The 19,778-nt window shown below is 39.8% G+C and overlaps 1 protein-coding gene across 1 annotated transcript in view; it reads left to right on the top strand.

The window, feature by feature from the left end:
* The window catches only part of LOC115796050 (microtubule-associated protein 4-like), a 121,165-nt gene that overhangs the window by 29,646 nt on the left and 71,741 nt on the right, over positions 1-19,778 (top strand). The window contains exons 3-5 of the mRNA XM_030752263.1: positions 11,114-11,200; positions 11,731-11,805; positions 13,733-13,963. Of these exons, the coding sequence (XP_030608123.1) occupies positions 11,114-11,200; positions 11,731-11,805; positions 13,733-13,963 (393 nt within the window). The remainder of the gene's footprint in view (positions 1-11,113; positions 11,201-11,730; positions 11,806-13,732; positions 13,964-19,778) is intronic.

The raw sequence follows: 19,778 nt of genomic DNA, 5'->3' as shown, positions 1-19,778 counted from the left end.
ACCCTCTGACCTGCACACTAAGAATCTTTTCTGTTCTATAAAGATATATGTCAGTGTTTGCAGTTGTTTGGTGATTCATTATATTTTGCAGTATTCTTGGCTGTCATCTACCCCAGCAGTGTGGTTTATTGCTAGCATGTAAAAACCTACATGGAAACAAACCTGATTCTGGATCCACCACCACTGTTACGTTTCCAAAGAGCAGAGGATGTAATGTTAGGAGTTTTTCTCCCAGCAGGATTCATTTCAGGGTCTCCTCCAGCTTGGGTGAGCAGTTCCTTGATGGGAGAACAGGAACGACAAATGTTCTTAGAGATAATGTCAGCCAGCCAGTTGTGACACATTCTATGGCCTGGTTAACATTAAGAGTCAGAATAATAGAACTTGACTGCAGTTCTATATTAATAGGAAATAATTTTGACATAATGGCTTGCCAGACGGACAGCCCTGGATGGAGGTGAAGGCACGTCAGAAATAATACTAATCAATGAGATCTCTTATCTGAGACAGGAGAGGTTCTTCTCAGCTTCAGTTTTTCACCTTCCGCCTGCTTTTCTCTTTCGTCTGTCCCTCGATTTCTGTTATCCTGTAGCAGGAGGTGTTTACTTCCTTTCCTGGGAAGCCAGAAGCTCATGTGTCCTCAATGTCAGTGAGGACAGACCTCCTGTTTCTGCCTCATTTTTCATCCTCGCACCTCATTTTGCACAAACAGCATCTACGTTATAGAGTGGACTGTGCAGGAGTGGGCTCATCCCACTTTACACCGGTCTAAAGAAGAGAAACACAATGTGACAAATACGCCTCAAAGAAAGCCTTCATAAAAGTTGTGACACTCAGTGAAATGTAAATAAAAACCAAATCCATTTATTGGTAAATTATTTAAACTCAACATTTGATTAAAAATCGAACAAAGATAACATATCAAATGTTGAACCTGAGAATTAAAATATTTAAAAAAATGTTCTGGCCAACTTAGTATCAGATTGGGCTGAATGTGTCGTGAGTTTGACAGCTTTGAAAAAAGAAAACAAAAAACATAATATAAGAACTATTGTTTACTTAAAGAAAGAAAAAGTAACTAACTAACTCAGCAGGTTTAAAATGTTCCAGATGAACATGAACCAGAGTGAAGTTTAGCTGACTGTGGGCTCATGTTGCAGCACGATGGAGGGGAAGCTACTGCAGTCTGCTCGTGTTTGTATCCAGCTAGGATGAGGCGGTGTTTGTTGAAGCATGCTAACACACCCCTGCAGTAGTATGCTTTTACTGTATGTGTGGTATCACGGTACAGGGGAGGGAGAGAGGGGTGACCTCTCTTCTTGGAAGCGTGTGTGTGTGTGTGCGTGCGCATTGGAGGCATTTTGCATTCCTGAGTGCATGCATTTGTATGCGTGTGTGTTACACTGACTGTGACTGCAGTACGGCAGAGCAGCAGAGGCAGCAATGAGGTCATCGCACACACCTAGGCTGTCACTGTCAATAATCAGGACGTGTGTGTGCTGAGTTCAGCTTATATGCTGAAGTGAATATGACATAAGTGAAGCTTTTACAGCACTTCTGGAAATGTCTGACTGACAGCTGAGCAGATGTGACACCCTGAGCCTCACAGACAGACAGAGCAGTGTTTGAACTCAAATGGTTTTACTGTAACCTCTGAAGTAATACTGTGTACTAATAATACTGTTGCAGAGAGAGAAAAGGTATTGTTTGTGTTTATTACGGCTTGTCACTAAATTGAAGCCATTCAGTTGTACTCTGCAAAGTATTTTCTGAGACCTGGAGGCATCCCTACTAAAAGGATAGGATAAGGTTTGATATGTGCTTTATTTTTCCCAAAGGTTTGGTGACTGTTAATCAGCCAAAACATGAAAAACAAAGTTAATAATATAAAAATTGCAACAAAAAAAAATGCACAAAATAAAGAGCTTAATTAGATATAAAACTGAAAAAATAGGTCATTTATAAGGTCATTTTTCTCTCTGCTCTTGGCTCTGCAGGATGTCAGTGAGAAAGGATATCCCTGTGTGGCCATCTCAGGCACGCATCTGTAGCTATGAGCACAGAAGCCCCACCCATTCAGAAAAAGGGGTGGGGTTATAAGGATTATTTTGAACCGTGATTCGTGCAAAGCTACTAGAGCAGAGTCAAAAACTTCAAATTGAAAAATTCATGACATCTTTCAGGGCAATAAATGCACAGAATATGATACATTTGTGTTTTTGCTCTTTAAACTCCATCTTCAAAGAGGATATTTCGCTTCTTATTAGATTAGTCGAGATTCAGCAGCCCAACACATTTTTATTTTTTGTCTAATGGACCATAAATCCAGGTTTGTTTTCTGTTCTAGGAGAATTTGAAACCACCCCCCACTGCTTTTAATAAGACATGAGACTAATGCCTCCTAAGGCTTTGACCCTGCTGTGGAAGGAGGAAAGATTCCTGAAAGGTCTTTCAAAGATTTTGTACCTTTGGAATATTTCAGAAAGTTTTAGTAGAGGCGTTACATATGTTCTGAAGAATATGGGGCATTAAGTAATAAAATTACAAAAAGGTGCCTCTAAAATCCTCCCATAGGTGCCCTCAGTTACATTCATTTATTGGGAGTTGTATATACTGGATTTTTTTTTTATTATTGATTATGCTCATCAGTGGCCGTGGGATTTCTCTGTTATTACAGAGCAACTGGAGTGTGTGTTTTACAGAGGAAACAAGTGACCAGAGGTGGCCAAAGTACTGACATTCTGTACTTAAGTAGAAGTACAAGTACTTGTGTTAAAAACTACTCTGGTAAAAGTTGAAGTACTGGTTCAACTTCTGTACTCAAGTAAAAGTAAAAAGTACAGGCTCTGAAATCTAGTCAAAGTAAGAAAGTAAAAGTAGCTCCTTGGAGGACGTTTCTACCTCTTTCTTACATCTTTCTCCATCTGAGTGAAGTTATCGCTCATTCTTTGCTCTGCCTTAAAACACAGCAGCTGTTCTTGTAGCTAGCAGACACACTGTGTGACAAACTGCACACACTTTTTTTGTCCTTTACGTTTTCTGTCATTTATTGTCCTCACTGTTCCGGCGTGCAGTCTCTATGTAAAGCGCAACTTCCTCTGGCTCTTTCCGGTCTCCGAGCGAGCGTTGCAGGAGCCTCTCCCTCTACCGTGTGGGGTGTCTGTTCCCACCCTCCCACCCTGTTGTTGCAACTTCCAAGAAAAAAACCGCTTACAATCAAAAGCCGGCTTCCGCACTGACCGGAAATGCAAACGTTTCTCAGACGCATTAAACCTAAAGTAACGAGCTTGTTTTGAAAATGTAAGAAGTAAAAAGTACAGATACTTGTGTAAAAATGTAGTGAGTAAAAGTAAAAAGTTGTCAGAAAAGTAAATACTCAAGTAAAGTACAGATACCTGAAAAATCTACTTAAGTACAGTAACGAAGTATTTGTACTTCGTTACTGTCCACCACTGCAAGTGACCTGAACATTTCTCTCATTCTTACATCACTGTTTCTTTTAGATCGTTATTTTCACTCTGTATCATTCATTTTATGTGTAGTTAATTCAAACAATTTGAATGAAAAGCCCTGCGACAGGCTGGCGACCTGTACAGGGTGTTCCTCTCGCCCTATATGACAGCTGGTATAGGCTCCAACCCCCCCTCCTCACCATGATGCATTTATTCACAGCAACGCTGAACAATAACAAGCTGTAATAAACTGATAATTAAAATATATTTTATGGATCAGTTTAAAAACACTCCCTACCTCCATTACCTTTTCTTTCTTCTCTCGTCTGCATCGCTCGGCCTTCCGTTGGCTTCTTCACCCCTCACTTACTTTCCTGTCCTTCCCTTTAAACTCGCTCTCTGGCTCTTAAGTGCTTATGTCTCTCCAGAGTGACAGCTGTGACTGAGAATGGGATGCAGCAGTTTGACACTAACCTCCTCCGTCCTTGGCACGGAGGGAGTATTGGCAACATATGCACGCCAATTTTAGCTGCACAAAGCCACTAGCAGGTAGCAGGAACAGGCCAAGGACAGCATGATAACATCAGGGGGTTGAGATGGTGAAAGATCTCTCAGCAAGACTTTTTGGGGTAAAATGCTGGGATGTCCCAAGCACATCTGATTTAAAAAAAGAATAAATTCAGTCTTTTCTTGGCTGTACTTCTGTGTTTTGCAAATCTCTCACAGTTCTAAGCTCCCCTTTACCACAGGCTGCCCTGTTTCTAAGCAGCTGACTGCATTTGAATACAAATGCAAAAATGATTTGATTGGAGTCAGGTTAGGGGTTTGCTCAAGGCTAATCATGTCTTAAAAACCTAAAGCACTGCACTGCACTGAGGTGGCAGTAAAACGACTAGAATAACCAAGAAACACAGAGCTAAATGCAGCCGAGAACTCACAAACAAAAGGAAAATTAGACAATAGCTTGACAACGACTGAGGGTGTAAACGCAGTCTAACACACCAAAGAGGTGCAATAAGGCACAGGTAAACCCAAGATAAGTCAAGACAATAAAGAGGACGGGAAAAACAACAGAAATCCATATGAAGAACTGACCTTCAGAAAAAGCAGAAAGCGAACTAAAAGAGGGACAAAATCATAAAACATGCACCTAAATACTAAAATGAGCAGAAGATTGAGATCATTCAGTACTACTTTCATACTAAGCTTGCTAAACTGACCCTTGAGATGTAAATACAGCAGCAGCAGGATTGCCCACAGGCTGACTGCCATCATCTGGAAGCTTCATTCTCGATGAGAGGGGAAGTTCATCTCAGTTCAGTATTGGTGGCTTGTTACCTTCACCCCTGTAAGATACGGTCCAGAGAGCTGCACCCCTGTGCTGTTACACAAGGCACTGGAAAGGTGGGTTGCAGTGTGGTATACAGATGCACTGGAGCTTAAATAGAAGTTAAAAGAAAACTGATGTGAGCTGGCAGTGAGCTCACCCAATCCACCCGATCTGAAAGCAGCTCATTATCTGTTCCTGCAACTTACCTTTAAATACATTTATTTGGAGGAGGGGGTTGTTTTTCTAGAGCAATGTTGAATCTGATTCTTGACTGTAATAATATGTCAAACTCTCATATGGGTATTTATGTCATATGTGTGCTATATTGGTAGATGACATCTGAGTTGCATTATGTTCCTGAGTAGTGCTTTTTTTTTTTTTTTTTTTTTAAGCATTAACATTTAATCAGGTTTCAAGCTTGCAATTCATTTTTTAATCAATTTCCTTCACTTCCATAGCAACTGAACACGGTTTAAATAAGAGGAGCAAAAGTGCCAGACCCTGTGGTGCTGTATACAGCACAGTGGGAAGCCCATCAAACTGTATTCCTTCAAACTGGGGCTGTTTTAGTGGTGTTCCCTACTGGTATGTTTTGACTCGTTTCTGCTGGTAGAAAGTTTGAAAGGGCTTCCAGTCCAGTGATGCAGAAATAACATAAAAATAATGTTTGAAAAAAAGGTGGTGTTTGACCTTGAGGCTTGATACTGGCTGCCGTCCTCAGAGGGCTGTCTGGCCTCTGACTGTGCATGCGCACACATGCTGTTGTGTGTGTCTGTGTGTGTGAGACTGTGTCTGTGTCTTAGGTGCAGGGGGAAGAAGGGCAGAGAAGAACACCTCAAACTATTCAGACATAAAGCACTACCACATTTTAAATTCTTTTACTCAGGTAACTATCAGCTACTTGTAAAATATGTATAGTACCCATAGTTTCTCTGACATATCCTTAGAATTTGTGACAAATACTGCAGTTATTTTCTACTGATATGCTGCAAATGTGTGCATGACTTGTCTATATTGTATGAATAAGTAAACTGCAGGTAAACTTCAAGTTGTTAACATAGACTGTATATAAAAGATGGATGAGGCTTCTGGAAGTGAAGTGAAGAAAATGGAAGTGCCTTAAACCTGCATTCTTTCTAGTGGCCAGCAAGAGGTGGCTCTTCTGGAAGTCCAGCTATACAGAAGTACAGAAGTCTACGGCTTCCTTCTTCAGTCACCATTTTCCTGATGAAATTATGGGCTCAGTCACTAGATTCAAGTCATATTGAGTAAAATAGGAAGTGCCTTCTGTAGATTATAGTCAGACAGATGCTCTTTGGCTAACAATTTGACAATCACAACTCGTTAGACAATGACCAGCAGTTTCCTGTTACGGTTTCACAGTAACACCCACCCCTTGTAAAGCTCAAGGCTTCACAGGACTTCCCTAACTGGTGGGTGACGTCATGGTGGCTGTGTAGATCCTTTATTTATTTACAGTGGCTTGCAAAAGTATTCATACCCCATGAACTTTTCCATATTTTGTCACATTACAACCACAAACATAAATATATTTCACTGGAATTTAGTGTGAAAGATCAACACAAAGTGGTACAATTGTGAAGTGGAAAGAAAATTATACATGATTCAAAACATTTTTTTACAAATAAAAAACTGAAAAGTGTGGTGTGCAAAAGTATTGAGCCCCCTTTTCTCTGAGTGCAACCAATTGCATTTAGAAGTTGCCTGATGACTGCTAATGACTAAAAAGAGTCCACCTGTGTGTAATCTAATCTCAGTACAAATACAGCTGCTCTGTGACGGCCTCAGAGGTTGGTTAAAGCAGGATTAGGCTATAAAAAGATTTCTCAAGCTTTGAACATCTCACTGTTCAATCCATCATCCAGAAATGGAAAGAGTATGGCACAACTGTAAACCTACCAAGACAAGGCCGTCCACCTAAACTTACAGGCCGAACAAGGAGAGCACTGATCAGAGATGCAGCCAAGAGGCCCATGGTGACTCTGGATGAAATGCAGAGATCCACAGCTCAGGTGGGGGAATCTGTCCACAGGACAACTATTAGTCGTGCACTCCACAAATGTGGTCTTTATGGAAGAGTGGCAAGAAGAAAGCCATTGTTAAAACTATAAAAAGTCCTGTTTGCAGTTTGCCAGAAGCCATGTTGGGGACACAGCAAACATGTGGAACAAGGTGCTTTGGTCAGAGGAGACCAAAATTGAACTTTTTGGCCAAAATGCAAAACACTATGTGTGGCGGAGAATTAACACTGCACATCACTCTGAACACACCATCCCCACTGTCAGATATGGTGGTGGCAGCATCATGCTCTGGGGCTGCTTCTCTTCAGCAGGGGCAGGGAAGTTGGTCAGAGTTGATGGGAAGATGGATGGAGCCAAATACAGCGCAATCTTGGAGGAAAACCTGTTGGAGTCTGCAAAAGACTTGAGACTGGGGCGGAGGTTCACCTTCCAGCAGGACAACGACCCTAAACATAAAGCCAGGGCTACAATGGAATGGTTTCAAACCAAACATATTCATGTGTTAGAATGGCCCAGTCAAAGTCCAGAACTAAACCCAATCCAGAATTTGTGGCAAGATCTGAAAACTGCTGTTCACAAACGCTCTCCATCTAATCTGACTGAGCTTGAGCTGTTGTGCAAAGAAGAATGGGCAAAAATTTCAGTCACTAGATGTGCAAAGCTGGTGGAGACATACTCTAAAAGACTTGCAGCTGTAATTGCAGCAAAAGGTGGTTCCACAAAGTATTGATTCAGGGGGGCTGAAAACTTTTGCACACCGCACTTTTCAGGGGGTTTTTTTGTAAAAAATGTTTTGGATCATGTATAATTTTCGTTCCACTTCACAATTGTATACCACTTTGTGTTGGTCTTTCACATTAAATTCCAGTGAAATATATTTATGTTTGTGGTTGTAATGTGACAAAATATGGAAAAGTTCAACAGGTTTGAATACTTTTGCAAGCCACTGTATAACTGCCTCTAACAATACCTTTGGCTGCTCTGTACTTTAGCTCCTTAAGCTAAAATACTTTAGCTACAAGCTGAAATGAATGTTTACGCACCTCTTAACCCAGTCTTTCTTTTTTGGATAAAGTAATATCTTTGTAATACACATACAAATGTAGCAAAGGCAACATTAATGAAAACGTGAAAAATGTGCTTGCAATGAAGCAAAAACAGATTGAGAGACTGATAGCTGAAGAGCAGTCTACTCGTAGGAAACCAGACAAAAAAGAAAAGAATGCTGTGACGTTGTGTCTAGAATGACTCTGCAGTTAATGTTTGTGTGTGTGTGTGTGTGTGTGTGTGTGTGTGTGTGTGTGTGTGTGTGTGTGTGTGTGTGTGTGTGTGTGTGTGTGTGTGTGTGTGTGTGTGTGTGTGTGCGTGCGTGCGTGCGCTGCTGTAGACCCAAAAAATGCTCAGAGCCACAAAGCAACACTGGCTCTCACAGGCACACTCAGGCTAGATCCACTGGGCCCAAACTTCCAGTTAATGCACACTTGTTAATTATTCACAGTATCCACCATTACAGTGGTACTGGGCCACAGCCAAAAGTATTTGTCCCTGTTTCCCCTCAGTAAATTGGAGAGAAAACAGCTTTTCAGTCTAAACCTGTGCATGTGCATTCAGGTACACAAATGAGTTACAATCAGTTTTGGCTGTTGGCTACAGTGACAGTTTTTATATGTGTATTTCAGCACCATGGACAGATACATAATATAATTCTTGCTGTGTGTAAAATGCAAAGGGAGGAAGTAACGATCACAGCTGATTTCATTTCAAGCTATCTATTTTTTTTTAATTTTTGGACTTTACTAAAGTAGCTTTGCATGATTCACAGTTCAAACTAATACTTACTGATCTTATTCTGGGCTCCTGATGCAGCCCCTCAGTTCATCCTCTCTCCCTTTGGCTGACCTTTTGTAAATGGAAAGCTTCAGGTGGCCATAAGTTGACCGTGTTATTGTAAACCTTTACCATATTCAGTATTAACATCAACCAGCATAGTAGATCTCACTGAATTTCTGCATGATGGTATTAAGTGGCAGCTGATTTTTACATGTTGAACATGGTTTTGTGGTTCTTAGTAAAATAGCTGTATAAGTAAGACTAAATGACTAATGATGTAATGGCTCCTGGTAGAGTCAGTATTGAATTATTTAGTAAATAGCAGTGTTTCATTGTTATGACAAGATTATGATGTATAGCTAGTTTTATTTCTGTGCTGCTAATGGGAATTAATGGATTCCACAGTGCAAACACTCCCTTTATTTCAGTTAATAGACTATATTATCCTTTCAGCTTCTTTTATTATACAGCACTCAAAGGAACTGTGAAAGTCTGACTCTTTCTGTTCCACATGCTTGTAATAGTGATGATTTTTGTTTAGATTTTTCCATCGTATACATGTGCTTGTGAATGTGTTTGGTGAGTCCTGGGGTGTGCCTCAGTTGGTGGCGGGCATGCATCGATCCTCTAAGACACATCCGCTGACAGCTTGTGTTGCCAGGGGAAACCACAGATGCTGTCATCTTCTACTTGCGTAACCATGGTGATAGTCCCTTCAGCAGTGTGTTGTGTCTGCTTGCTTCACTGTCAAATGATAGAACACAGACACACATACAGCACGGAGAGGCAGGATTTGGAAACAGGGCCCGTCTGAAGGGGCAGACAGCTGACAGAGCAGAGCTGCAGACAGACTGACTGAGCCGCACTTTTTGGGTCTCTGTCTCACTCTCCATGAGGAGAGTTTTAAAAGGAGCCCTGCAGAGTGCTCAATGTGCTTGGGAGGAACATGTAGGGCAGTCACAGCTGAAAATGCATGGTTTGGCCAAAGGAAAACTACAAATACACTCCCCTCCTAAAGTATTGGAACAGCGAGGCCAATCCCTTTATTTTTACTGTAGATTGAAAACATTTGGCTTTGACATTAAAAGATAAATATGAGACAAAAGATCAACATCTCAGCTTTTATTTCCAAGTATTTACATCTGGATCTGATACACAGCTCAGAAGACAGCACCTTTGGTCTGAACCCACCCATTTTTCTTGGGTGCAAAATTTTTGGAACAGATAAAATAGATTAAAGTGAAGAAGTGTTAATATTGAGCTGCAAATCTTTTGCTTGATGTAACGGCATCAAGCCTGTGACCCACTGACATTACTAAACTTTTGCATTCTGCTTTTGTGATGCTTTTCCAGGCTTTCACCACAGGAGGGCTGCAACTATCGACTATTTTAGTAATCAAGTATTCTATTGATTATTCCCTCAATTAATCTAATAATCGGCTAAGAAATATTTTTGTCTTATTAGTAGTTCATCTGCATCTGCATATTTTTAACTTTTGAAGATTTACTGCAGATTTTTTGCTGTGTGCAACAAACAGCGGTGGATGGAGCAGCTACAAAGTTGTCTACACTTGTTAAGCAGGTGGTTGATGAAGGGCTCCTCCAGCTGTTTCCCAGTAGAAAAACATTTCCTTTCATGTGTGTGTGTGTGTGTGTGTGTGTGTGTGTGTGTGTGTATTAGATTGCGGAAAGGATTGCTATCACCACAGTTTGCTAGTGGGTGCTGCCATTAGTATTAGCGACCGTTATGCTTCAATCCCTGATTAGCGACTAAAAACGGTGATGAAGGTCTTTTTTTTCCAAATGAAGGAAATTGTCGCAGCAACTGAAACTTTAAAGCTGCTAATGTGGGTGAAACGTTTTTCTCCCACAGACAGCTCTCTAGTTTTCATGTTGGTTACTCCTCTAACTATAAATGCACAGTCTGCACAGGCAAAAACCAAATCTGAACCTGACATTCAGCGGTACTTATTGTTTGAATAATCAGTATAGCAGGACACACCCGAGCCACAAAACACACCTGTCATAACTTTTGCTCACATGAAAAATGGGTGAGTTCAGACCAGAGGTGCTGAACTGTGTAATTGATCCAGATGTGAATACCTGGAAATAAAAGCTGAGATGTTGATCTTTTCTCTCATATTTATCTTTTAACGTCAAAGCCAAATGTTTTCTGTCTACAGTAAAAAATAAAAGGGTTGGCCTCACTGTTCCAGTATGTTTGGAGGAGTGTAGTACAAAACTAAAAAAAAAAAGAAAAAAAAGTCATGTTTATACATCTTTGCAGTGTTATACAGTATACTGAAAATATAAAGAAATCGATTGCACAATAGTATTTGAAGATTCTTGATATACAGATAAGGTTTGCAAAGGCAAAGATGACAACCTAAACAGAAAACCTGTTACACTATAATATATTCAGTTCAGAATGATAGTGATAATGCTCTTTATGTCCTCAGGTCCAGGGATGATGCCATCAATGATGTCATCAGGTGGACGCCAAGACCCACCAGGACAGCCTGCCTTCAGCTCTGACTACCTGTCTGGTGAGGGTGGATGGACTGCAAGTCATTTTATCACTCTACCACCTACAGAGGCCACAAGAAAAAATGGCCCAGACCTCTGTAAACACCCAGCACATTTTCTAAATGTTGGTCATTCTAAGTGTTAGAAAGGAGGTTTTCAGCAGTCAGTATCCATGTTGGAAGTCTTTTGCCAAAAAACCATTACTGCATGACATTTGAGGCATTTGTACACTTTTTTTTTTTTTTTGTTGCATACATATATGTGTCTACAGTTTTTGTTACTGCATGCATCCGAATAAAATGCAGGTAGATTCAGATGCTGATTTTATTTGCAATGTCTGACATTTGCTCTGCCCATTTGTTTTGTTTTTTTTTTATGTTCTGTACCGTTGCTTCATTTCGTTCTGCTCCTCATCTTCCTCTTCTCTCTTTCCACTCCTTCCTTCTTTTTGCTTCTCTCTCTTTGACTCTCTGTCTCTGCCATCCTTTCTCCATTTGCCAATTTTCTTTGTCTTTGTCGCTCTGTCTGTCTGGCTCTTTCTCTTGCTCAGGTCCTATGGGTGGGATGGCAGATCAGTGGAGCCTGAACAAGACAAAGGACAGCAGCAAGCGTGACACATTTATAGGTCCATTTTACTTTTGCGCCTCCTGTGTCATTATTGCCTCTGCAAACTAATGCTTTTCTTAGCAGTCAGAAGCTTTGGAATTTTGGAAAGGCCATTCCAAAATGTGCTTTAGTACTTCATCCATTCTACTGCTGAGGTTATGCTGAGGAATTCTGAGATGGTCTCCCTCATTCACAATTACAACCACTGTGTTCAGTGTACCAGCACCACTGGGAGCAAAGCAGCCCCTGGACATGATGCTACCACCACCATGCTCTAACAGCTGGGACAGTATACTTGGGGTTGAATGCATCACTGGTACACCCCTAAACATAGAACACTTACTAAATTTATTAGACCACCTAAAAACATGAAACACAAATGTTTTAGAAATCAGTCAAAAACTTGGTTAAAACTAAAAGTTATATTGTTAATTATTGGGCAGATAACAAGTTAAATTCATGTTCTTATGCCTAAATATGAGCAGGTACACGGACTCCTCTGAGAAGTCAGAAATTAATCAAGTATAACATTTAACCACTACAATTAATTTTTCTGTTTAAGAATGCAAGTAACTATAATTTGGTGTCTTAATAAAAAAAAATCAGCTTTTTTATAAATTAAATTTGAAAATTCAGGATTAATAAAAATTATATTTTAGCATTAAACATTTTTATTAAAATGCTTGCTCATACTGGTGGTTTTTAACCATTACAGAAACATAAAAATCCATCCATCCATCCATTTTCTTCCGCTTACCCGGGTCCAGGTTGAGGGGCAGCAGCCTAAGCAGAGAAGCTCAGACCTCCCTCTCCCCAGCCACCTCCTCCAGCTCGTCCTCCAAGACAAGCTGGAGGAGGTGGCTTTATACAAACATTAGCCCAGCTTGGAGGGGCTGATTTTGGAGGAGGGGCTGTTGTCTTCTGGTTTGTTCAGATGTAACTTTGCAACCCTAAGCTGTGCTTCCATGTTCTTTTCAGAGAGAAGAGACTTTCTCCTGGAAACCCTTCCAAACAAGCCATAGTTTTTTCAAATTGTAATGTCGCAAACTTTAACATTTAACATGCTAACCGAGGCCTGTAGAGTCTGAGATGTAGCTCTTGGGTTTTTCATAGTTTCTCTGAGCATTGCATGGTCTGACATTGCGGTGAATTTGCTGGGATGTCTCTCCTGCAAAGACTGGCAGACACTTGCTAATGATCAGTTAATCAGGACCGTTTGATTAGCAGCACCTGGCTGCTACATAAACTCTTAATTGTTATGGCAGCAGTAAGGGGGGGGTAGTTTTTCACAGGGACTCTCCTGTGAAAAACTTTCTTCTTCGCACGACTGAAGCTGCTGTCTGAGCTGTTGTTTGACTGTTTCAGCTGTCCGTACCGCAAAGATACAATACAAACAGTGAGACTTTTAAAACTCCTGACTCTAAATAACAGCGAGTTGAGCCATATGTGCGACTCTGCAGGAGTGTGTTTTGGGACGTTTTTGATGTTACTCTAGCTGGAAATATATTAATTGATTCAAGCTTCTGGCATCAATAACTCTTAATTAAAACATTGTAAAAATGCAAACGGTGCATCTTTCCCACCACAGACATTGAGGTATAACCATTTTCATTAAGGAAATCTGGACTAGTAGCTGGGCAGTTTGATGAAAGTGAACGTAACTTGTTTTCTGTGGTTAGAAACACACATCATGAGATTAATATGCTGGAAACAAATCGCAGCACTGCAAAAACTGAGATGCATGAAAAAATATACAATATAGGCAGGTTTAAGTATCAGCAACATTCACTTATTATTATTGCAGAAACTCATAAAGCAACATCACTTAATCTACCTCAAGATTGAACTTTTTTTCAGGCAGCAAGTGGTATATGTGTAAAGTATACGGGGTTTAAAGAGAACGTTGTCTGTTGGTGATGTAACTTTATGTTGTTTCTCTCTATCAGGCTTTTCTCAATCTGGGATGGGAGGGACCATGGGGTCCAGCATGTCACCTTTCCAGACCAGTATGAGCTCTACTTTTGGCCAGACCGGGATGAATCCAGCCATGGACGCCCAGAAGAGTTCAAGCCTTTTTGGTGTGGAAAGCAAAACCACCAGTGGGAGCAGTCCCTTTAAAACCAGTGATCCGTTTTCTTCCGGTGGCACAGGAATCCATTCTATGGATCACTCTGCAGGTATCATAGAGGGGCTTGGTTGCATGTAATACTGTATTCTGGGGCAGCAGGGGAGGGGGGAGACAGGAGAATAAGTGGAGGACCATTTGATCAATATATAGAGGGCTCATAAACCTTCCCAGACCAAATGAGTTACAGCAGCAGCAGTAAATAGAGCTGCAGCCCAAACTTAAACTCAAAAGTCTTAATTGATGTACATATCTCACATTTAATTTAATAAAGGCTAAGATCTTGTGTTAAAACTAGTGAAGAGAGGCAAAGGCAGAGCAGGAGGGGACGGCGGTGACACCCTGTTCAGGGCATGCTTTCAGCAGCAGAGGGCAGCCTTTTCCAGTATTCACTATCGCTGGAACCCTCCCAGCTCTGCTGTTTCATTGCTGGTGACCTTATGGCTTTACTCTGTGCATCCAGCTACTTTCCTTATCAACTGACAAACTGGATCGACAGACAGATGTGACTGGCGGTGACCAATTTAAATACTATAGCTGAACACTGTTTTTAGGTCTTTGTTAGTTCGTGCAGTGAAGAGGAAAACAGCAGCCTACAGGAGATTTAATCCACCGCATGACATTTCTAGTTGCCTTTATTATGAAATTTTAATGTTAATCATGAGCTGCTGGAGTGAGTAGCAGCTGGACGTCAACTAAATTTGTGGTTGTCAGGTAACGTAAACACAGACCCACAGGAGCATGACTTTGCAGTTTTCCTATGTAACCGTAACATGTTAGAAACTAGAATAGAGACGTGCATATTCTCCTGCAAATACTTTTATATGTATTTCTTATATACCCTGCTGTCAAGGGTCAAATGAAAATGTGCTGCAATAAAAATTCAAGGGCTCTAAAGCCTCCGCTTGAACTTTTAAAATGACTTTCTAAGTTTCCACTCTAGGTAGGACTTATTAAACATTTAGTAATATTTTTATTCATTAGCTTTTCTGTATTCTGTCTGTTGCTGTACTAAAGATAGCCCTGCTAGCTTAAAGCCAGCGAGCAGTTATGTAACAGTTTCTGTTCTGGTTTAGTCTCTGTTGGAGCAGATCTGATTGCATCAGTGACACAGATGAAAATACACCACAGATCATTTCAAAATCTGTCTCCTCAAACCCAAAGGTGAGGAGCTTTTAGGTGTAAAAGGTTTTTCCAGCACAATAATGACCATTAAAGGCTACTTTAATGGATGCATCAATCTTTAATAAAGAAAAACACACATCCTAGGATACGTCACACATCGGGGAAGAGCCTGTAGCCATCACAAAAAATACCAGCTACATAATAAGGACAACAATCAAGACTTTAATGTAATCTTTAGATAAGCAAATCTGGGATTTAACCTTGTTGCTGTGACTTATTTTTTTTTGATTTTGTCACTTGTTGTTAAGCACTTTAAACCTATTCCGTAAACCAGAATGAGGAAGACTTTTATATGGTGCCACGTATAGTATTAGAAGAAGTAAATCTTTAGTATCCAGAATATGGGAGGCTTTTTTCTGAGTTTTATAAAGTATAAAATGACACAACACTAATGTAAGTCAGGTTAAAAAACTGCCAGGACAAATGTATGTGTTTCATTTCACATATGCATGATGCTTATCCTGACTATCATTTAGTTAACTACACTAAAACTTACTTGAGTAGGGCGTGCATTTTGACACTGTTTGACAATATAACTTTGAGACTGTGGAAATGTTCACCTGTGAGACATCAAGCAGAACATTTGACCACAATTTTATACACTAGCGGCCATATTTTGCAAATATTTACAGTTTGTTGATCCTTTGATCCCCACATAACTGAGCAAATTTTATGGTTTCATATGATTAACTTTGTATTCCAATTAGAGCTTTACAAAATAGTCTGTGCCAAGTGCACTGTATCCTAAAAATGTTACCAGCAGTACCTGACGGTATTTTCAAGGTAACTTGTCGCAGCGGTAAATCACAGGTGGTATTAATTACATTAGCAATGGCTGTGTTCTAATCAGGTGTTCCAGAGTTAATGGTATAAAAGTGGAACAGCAGGTGCCAGCAACACCCAGAACCTGTTTTTCAAGGGTTCCATCAAAACAATAAAATTAATGCAATGAATCTGTGCTCGGTCCTCGTCCCCTCTCTCAAAGCTCCCCTGCTGTCCATCGTTCACATCACATTAAAACTTAAATACACATATATCCACACAACAGTTACAGAGTATAATGTGCACCAAGGGGGCTCTGTACTACATTTAGAATCATAAGTTTTTGGACAATTAAACACTTTTTGTAGTATTGCTTCTGTATTCCACAATATTAGAATTTATGTCAAACAAACATGATGCGAAGTGCAGGCTCTCAGCTTTCATTCAAATAATTTAGCATTAAGTGTTAAGAGATGTCGATGCAAGTGAAGGAAGCCATCATCGCGCTGAAAAATCAAAATAAACCTGTCAGACAGGAGGAAACGCAGCGTTTGGTGATGTTCATGTGTTCCAGCTACCTCTGAGCCTCTGAAAATGGGGGTCTTTGTATAATTCCTGACATAATCAATATGTAACTCCTAAATAATTATTGCAGCGCTTTTATTGAACCCTTGAACTAAAGCTGAAAGTCTGCGCTTCAGTCACATCTTGATTGTTTGATTTTTAAAACCCACTGTGGTCGTGTACAGAGGCAGTTTTTTTTTTTTTTTTTTTTTTTAAATGTCATTGTCCAAAATCTTCTGGACCAAACTGCAAGTATTCCACTGATGCTGAAGTCCTGTTTTGTTATTGATAGAACTGATTTTACACTACACTGAAACATGTTTTGTAAAAGAAACATCTTAAAAGTTTGTTATACTTTCTTTTTTCCACATTTTCTTTAAGCGTGGGTGAGCATGGATAGCTCATCCCTGTTGGCAGGCAGAAAAAATAAGCCCAGATTTGGGGTGATGGCGAGTCATGTCCCTCCACATCTCCCTGTCTCATATCACTGAGTATCTAATGAAGCAAAAAAAAGTCAGAAAACCTTACTAAAAGTACCTTTTTTTTCATCGTTTGATTAAAATGGATCTGTCTGTGCTCTGTAAGAAGTGTCCTCACTGAGGTGCTTTATCAATATGAAAGAGTCATTTATAACTCGTGCTGTGTCTGATTTACCAAACTTTATGTTTTTTCATTTGTGTGTGCAAGTCAGTGTAGGGATACTTCTGCAGGATGCTGATGACGCGCTTTCCAAACAGGCTTCTGTTCTTCCATGTTTACTCTTCCATGTTTAAGGCCTGCTGTGTCCACTGTGCTGCTGCTCTGTCTGTGCTAAACTGTAAAAAGAAGCATCTTTGCACAAAATTACATAGAACTGTGTTTGTTGCACGGGTGGGTGATGTGTTCGAAGCAGCCCATGCTCCAACCTTAATGTATTTCATGGCAGTTTGCCAGACTCCAAATTAAGCAGTACTCCCATTAAATACCTTATCACATTAAATATAGATGATAATATCCCTGCTCTTGTCTCTCTTTAGTGCTGTTTATAGCTGGGAGAAGCATCAGGTCATGGGCAGGAAATAGCAACTTCAATCAGTTTAAAGATGGTGGGAAAGGTGCCAGATTTAGAGGGGATTGCACCTTTTTCTAGATTTCCATTAATAAGCAGTGATGTAAGACTGTAGTTAGGATGATGAAAACTAGAGCTGGAATAATATTTTAGACAGACAAAGAGCTGATGAGCAGTCTGAGACGGGAGGATAAGTCATAGATTATTTTACAGTATGTCTGTTTCTGTCTGTTCATCTTTCTGTTTCTTGTTCTCTCTGAGCTAATGAAGTGCTTGTCAGTAATAATTGGGAAATAAGGACTCAGAGGAAAAAGCCATAGCCGACTGTGATTCCTCAAATAGGAGAAGATAGTGGGAACGGACAAATAAGGAGATCATTTCAGTGCAAGCTGAACATTTTTTGCTTTGTCCACTTTTTTTTTTTGTTTTATGATTCTGAATGCATTCCTAATGGTTGATGTGATTTAAGTGTGTTTGAATGTGCATTTAGTAGATGTGCATGCCTTTGATTTTGGTCTTGCGTGCTTGCATTGCTCCCTGTGTTAGATGCACTGGATACATTTCTCTGTTTCTGTTGCTTCAAAGTTATGTTGCTCTCCCAGTGTGCTTATTTTTTTCTGGCATGTGCGCCTGCTCCCTGTAAGACCAGCTCTGTGTCCATGATGATGATGATGATGTTTAAAAATTGAGAATGATACATATTACTGCAGAAAGACATTTGCAACCTGCATTTACTGTTTGACTGGCAGTTTTGTCCAGACTTCATTGAGAAATCTGCACAAGATTATATAACCATGTTTCAGCTTTTACTTCCTCTCATTTTACTTTATTGATATTATCATGAAAGAGTGATGACCAAATAAACAATAAGCCTTAAATATGTGTTCACTTAAAAAAATATTCAGTAGACTTCCAATCACAGTCTACTCTTTGGTCCTAAAAAGGTCCCACAGATATTTACAAGATTTAGATAAATAGCTGCATGTGAAATGTAAGTTTACAGTATATCCAGCCAAATGTGGCAGCACCAAGCAAACATTATGTAGCTTTAAAATGTCTTCTATAAAGATATTTATGGTAAAAACATTTTATACACATATTATCCATTATAGTCTTTACAGAGCCACAGAGAAAAAGCAACAGGTGAGTAAAACAAATACAGGTTGAATGTATTTATAAAAGCAGGCACCATCACATACGACTTATTGGATTAAACTGTTCAAAATGTTGTACATAAAGGAGCCTAAAAGCAGTCAGACTATGGTTACTATCACTGGAAACCAGCCCAGCAAATCAAACCTCACTTTATGATTTTACTGTATATTTCCTGCTTGGCATGTCGTATAGCATATTATAGCATATAGCCTATTGTGTTTTCCAAGTGCAGTGCTAATACATGTTATCATGAACTCAGTAATTCTGTCATAGTGTCTTCTACAGTACCAACTTACAGTTGTTTCTCCAGTCCAATCATATCACTGGTGGTCAAAATGATAAAATGTTGCTAAAAATGAACTGTCTTCACACCACACCGAAAACTTTCAGCAGTTAAAAAAAATATACAAGTAGGATTTTAAAGTAACTCATCTGCTCTGAAAAAGTGTCTGTTCTTTGTTTTTGAGAATGAATCGAGGCTCCAGGTCACAGTAATAATAGGCAAGTGTTTTACAGTTTCTTGTTCATTTTTTTTTTTTTTTAAATTTTGGCTGGTCTGTCAGATAAACTCATAGAAGCCTTTTATCTTTACAGGTAAACAGAGGTATCATGGTAGGAATTTAGCCTAGCTCTGCTAAATTATTGGCCAAAATTGAAATTATTAACAGGATGTGAAGAATTAAAAGCTATAACTGTATGTCATGGATGCCTGTAACTTGTGCTGCAGAGATAGCTACTGAAGTTAGCTCTCACCAGTTAGCGATGGATTATATCCTCATGTGGGTACCACTTTGGAACCCAAAGATGGTCTAAAGAGTCAGGATAATGTTCATCTGCCCTCAGGGCAGAAGACAAAGTGCTGCCTAAATGTTTTCTTAAATACAGTCTGTGGGTGTTATCAGACATCAACTTCATATGATTTTTGGTTAATTGGGTTGGGATATTTTTTTTTTTTTACAGTTGTCCTTTCTCACATGTAGCACACATCAGGGAATACTCCACATTTAAGGCCGTTATACACCGGACGCGTTGCAAAATTCAGGTGTGAACTTGTTGTGTAACCTACAGACACACCAGACGCGTTGCGTTTTTGCGACTAAATCGTCCTCATAAAACGCACTGTGAAAAAAATGAAGTCGGCATCAAGCGGTGA

The sequence above is a fragment of the Archocentrus centrarchus genome, chromosome 17 (genome assembly GCF_007364275.1).
Source record: "Archocentrus centrarchus isolate MPI-CPG fArcCen1 chromosome 17, fArcCen1, whole genome shotgun sequence".
NCBI lineage: Eukaryota > Metazoa > Chordata > Actinopteri > Cichliformes > Cichlidae > Archocentrus > Archocentrus centrarchus.
This window is presented reverse-complemented; position numbering and strand designations above follow the sequence as displayed.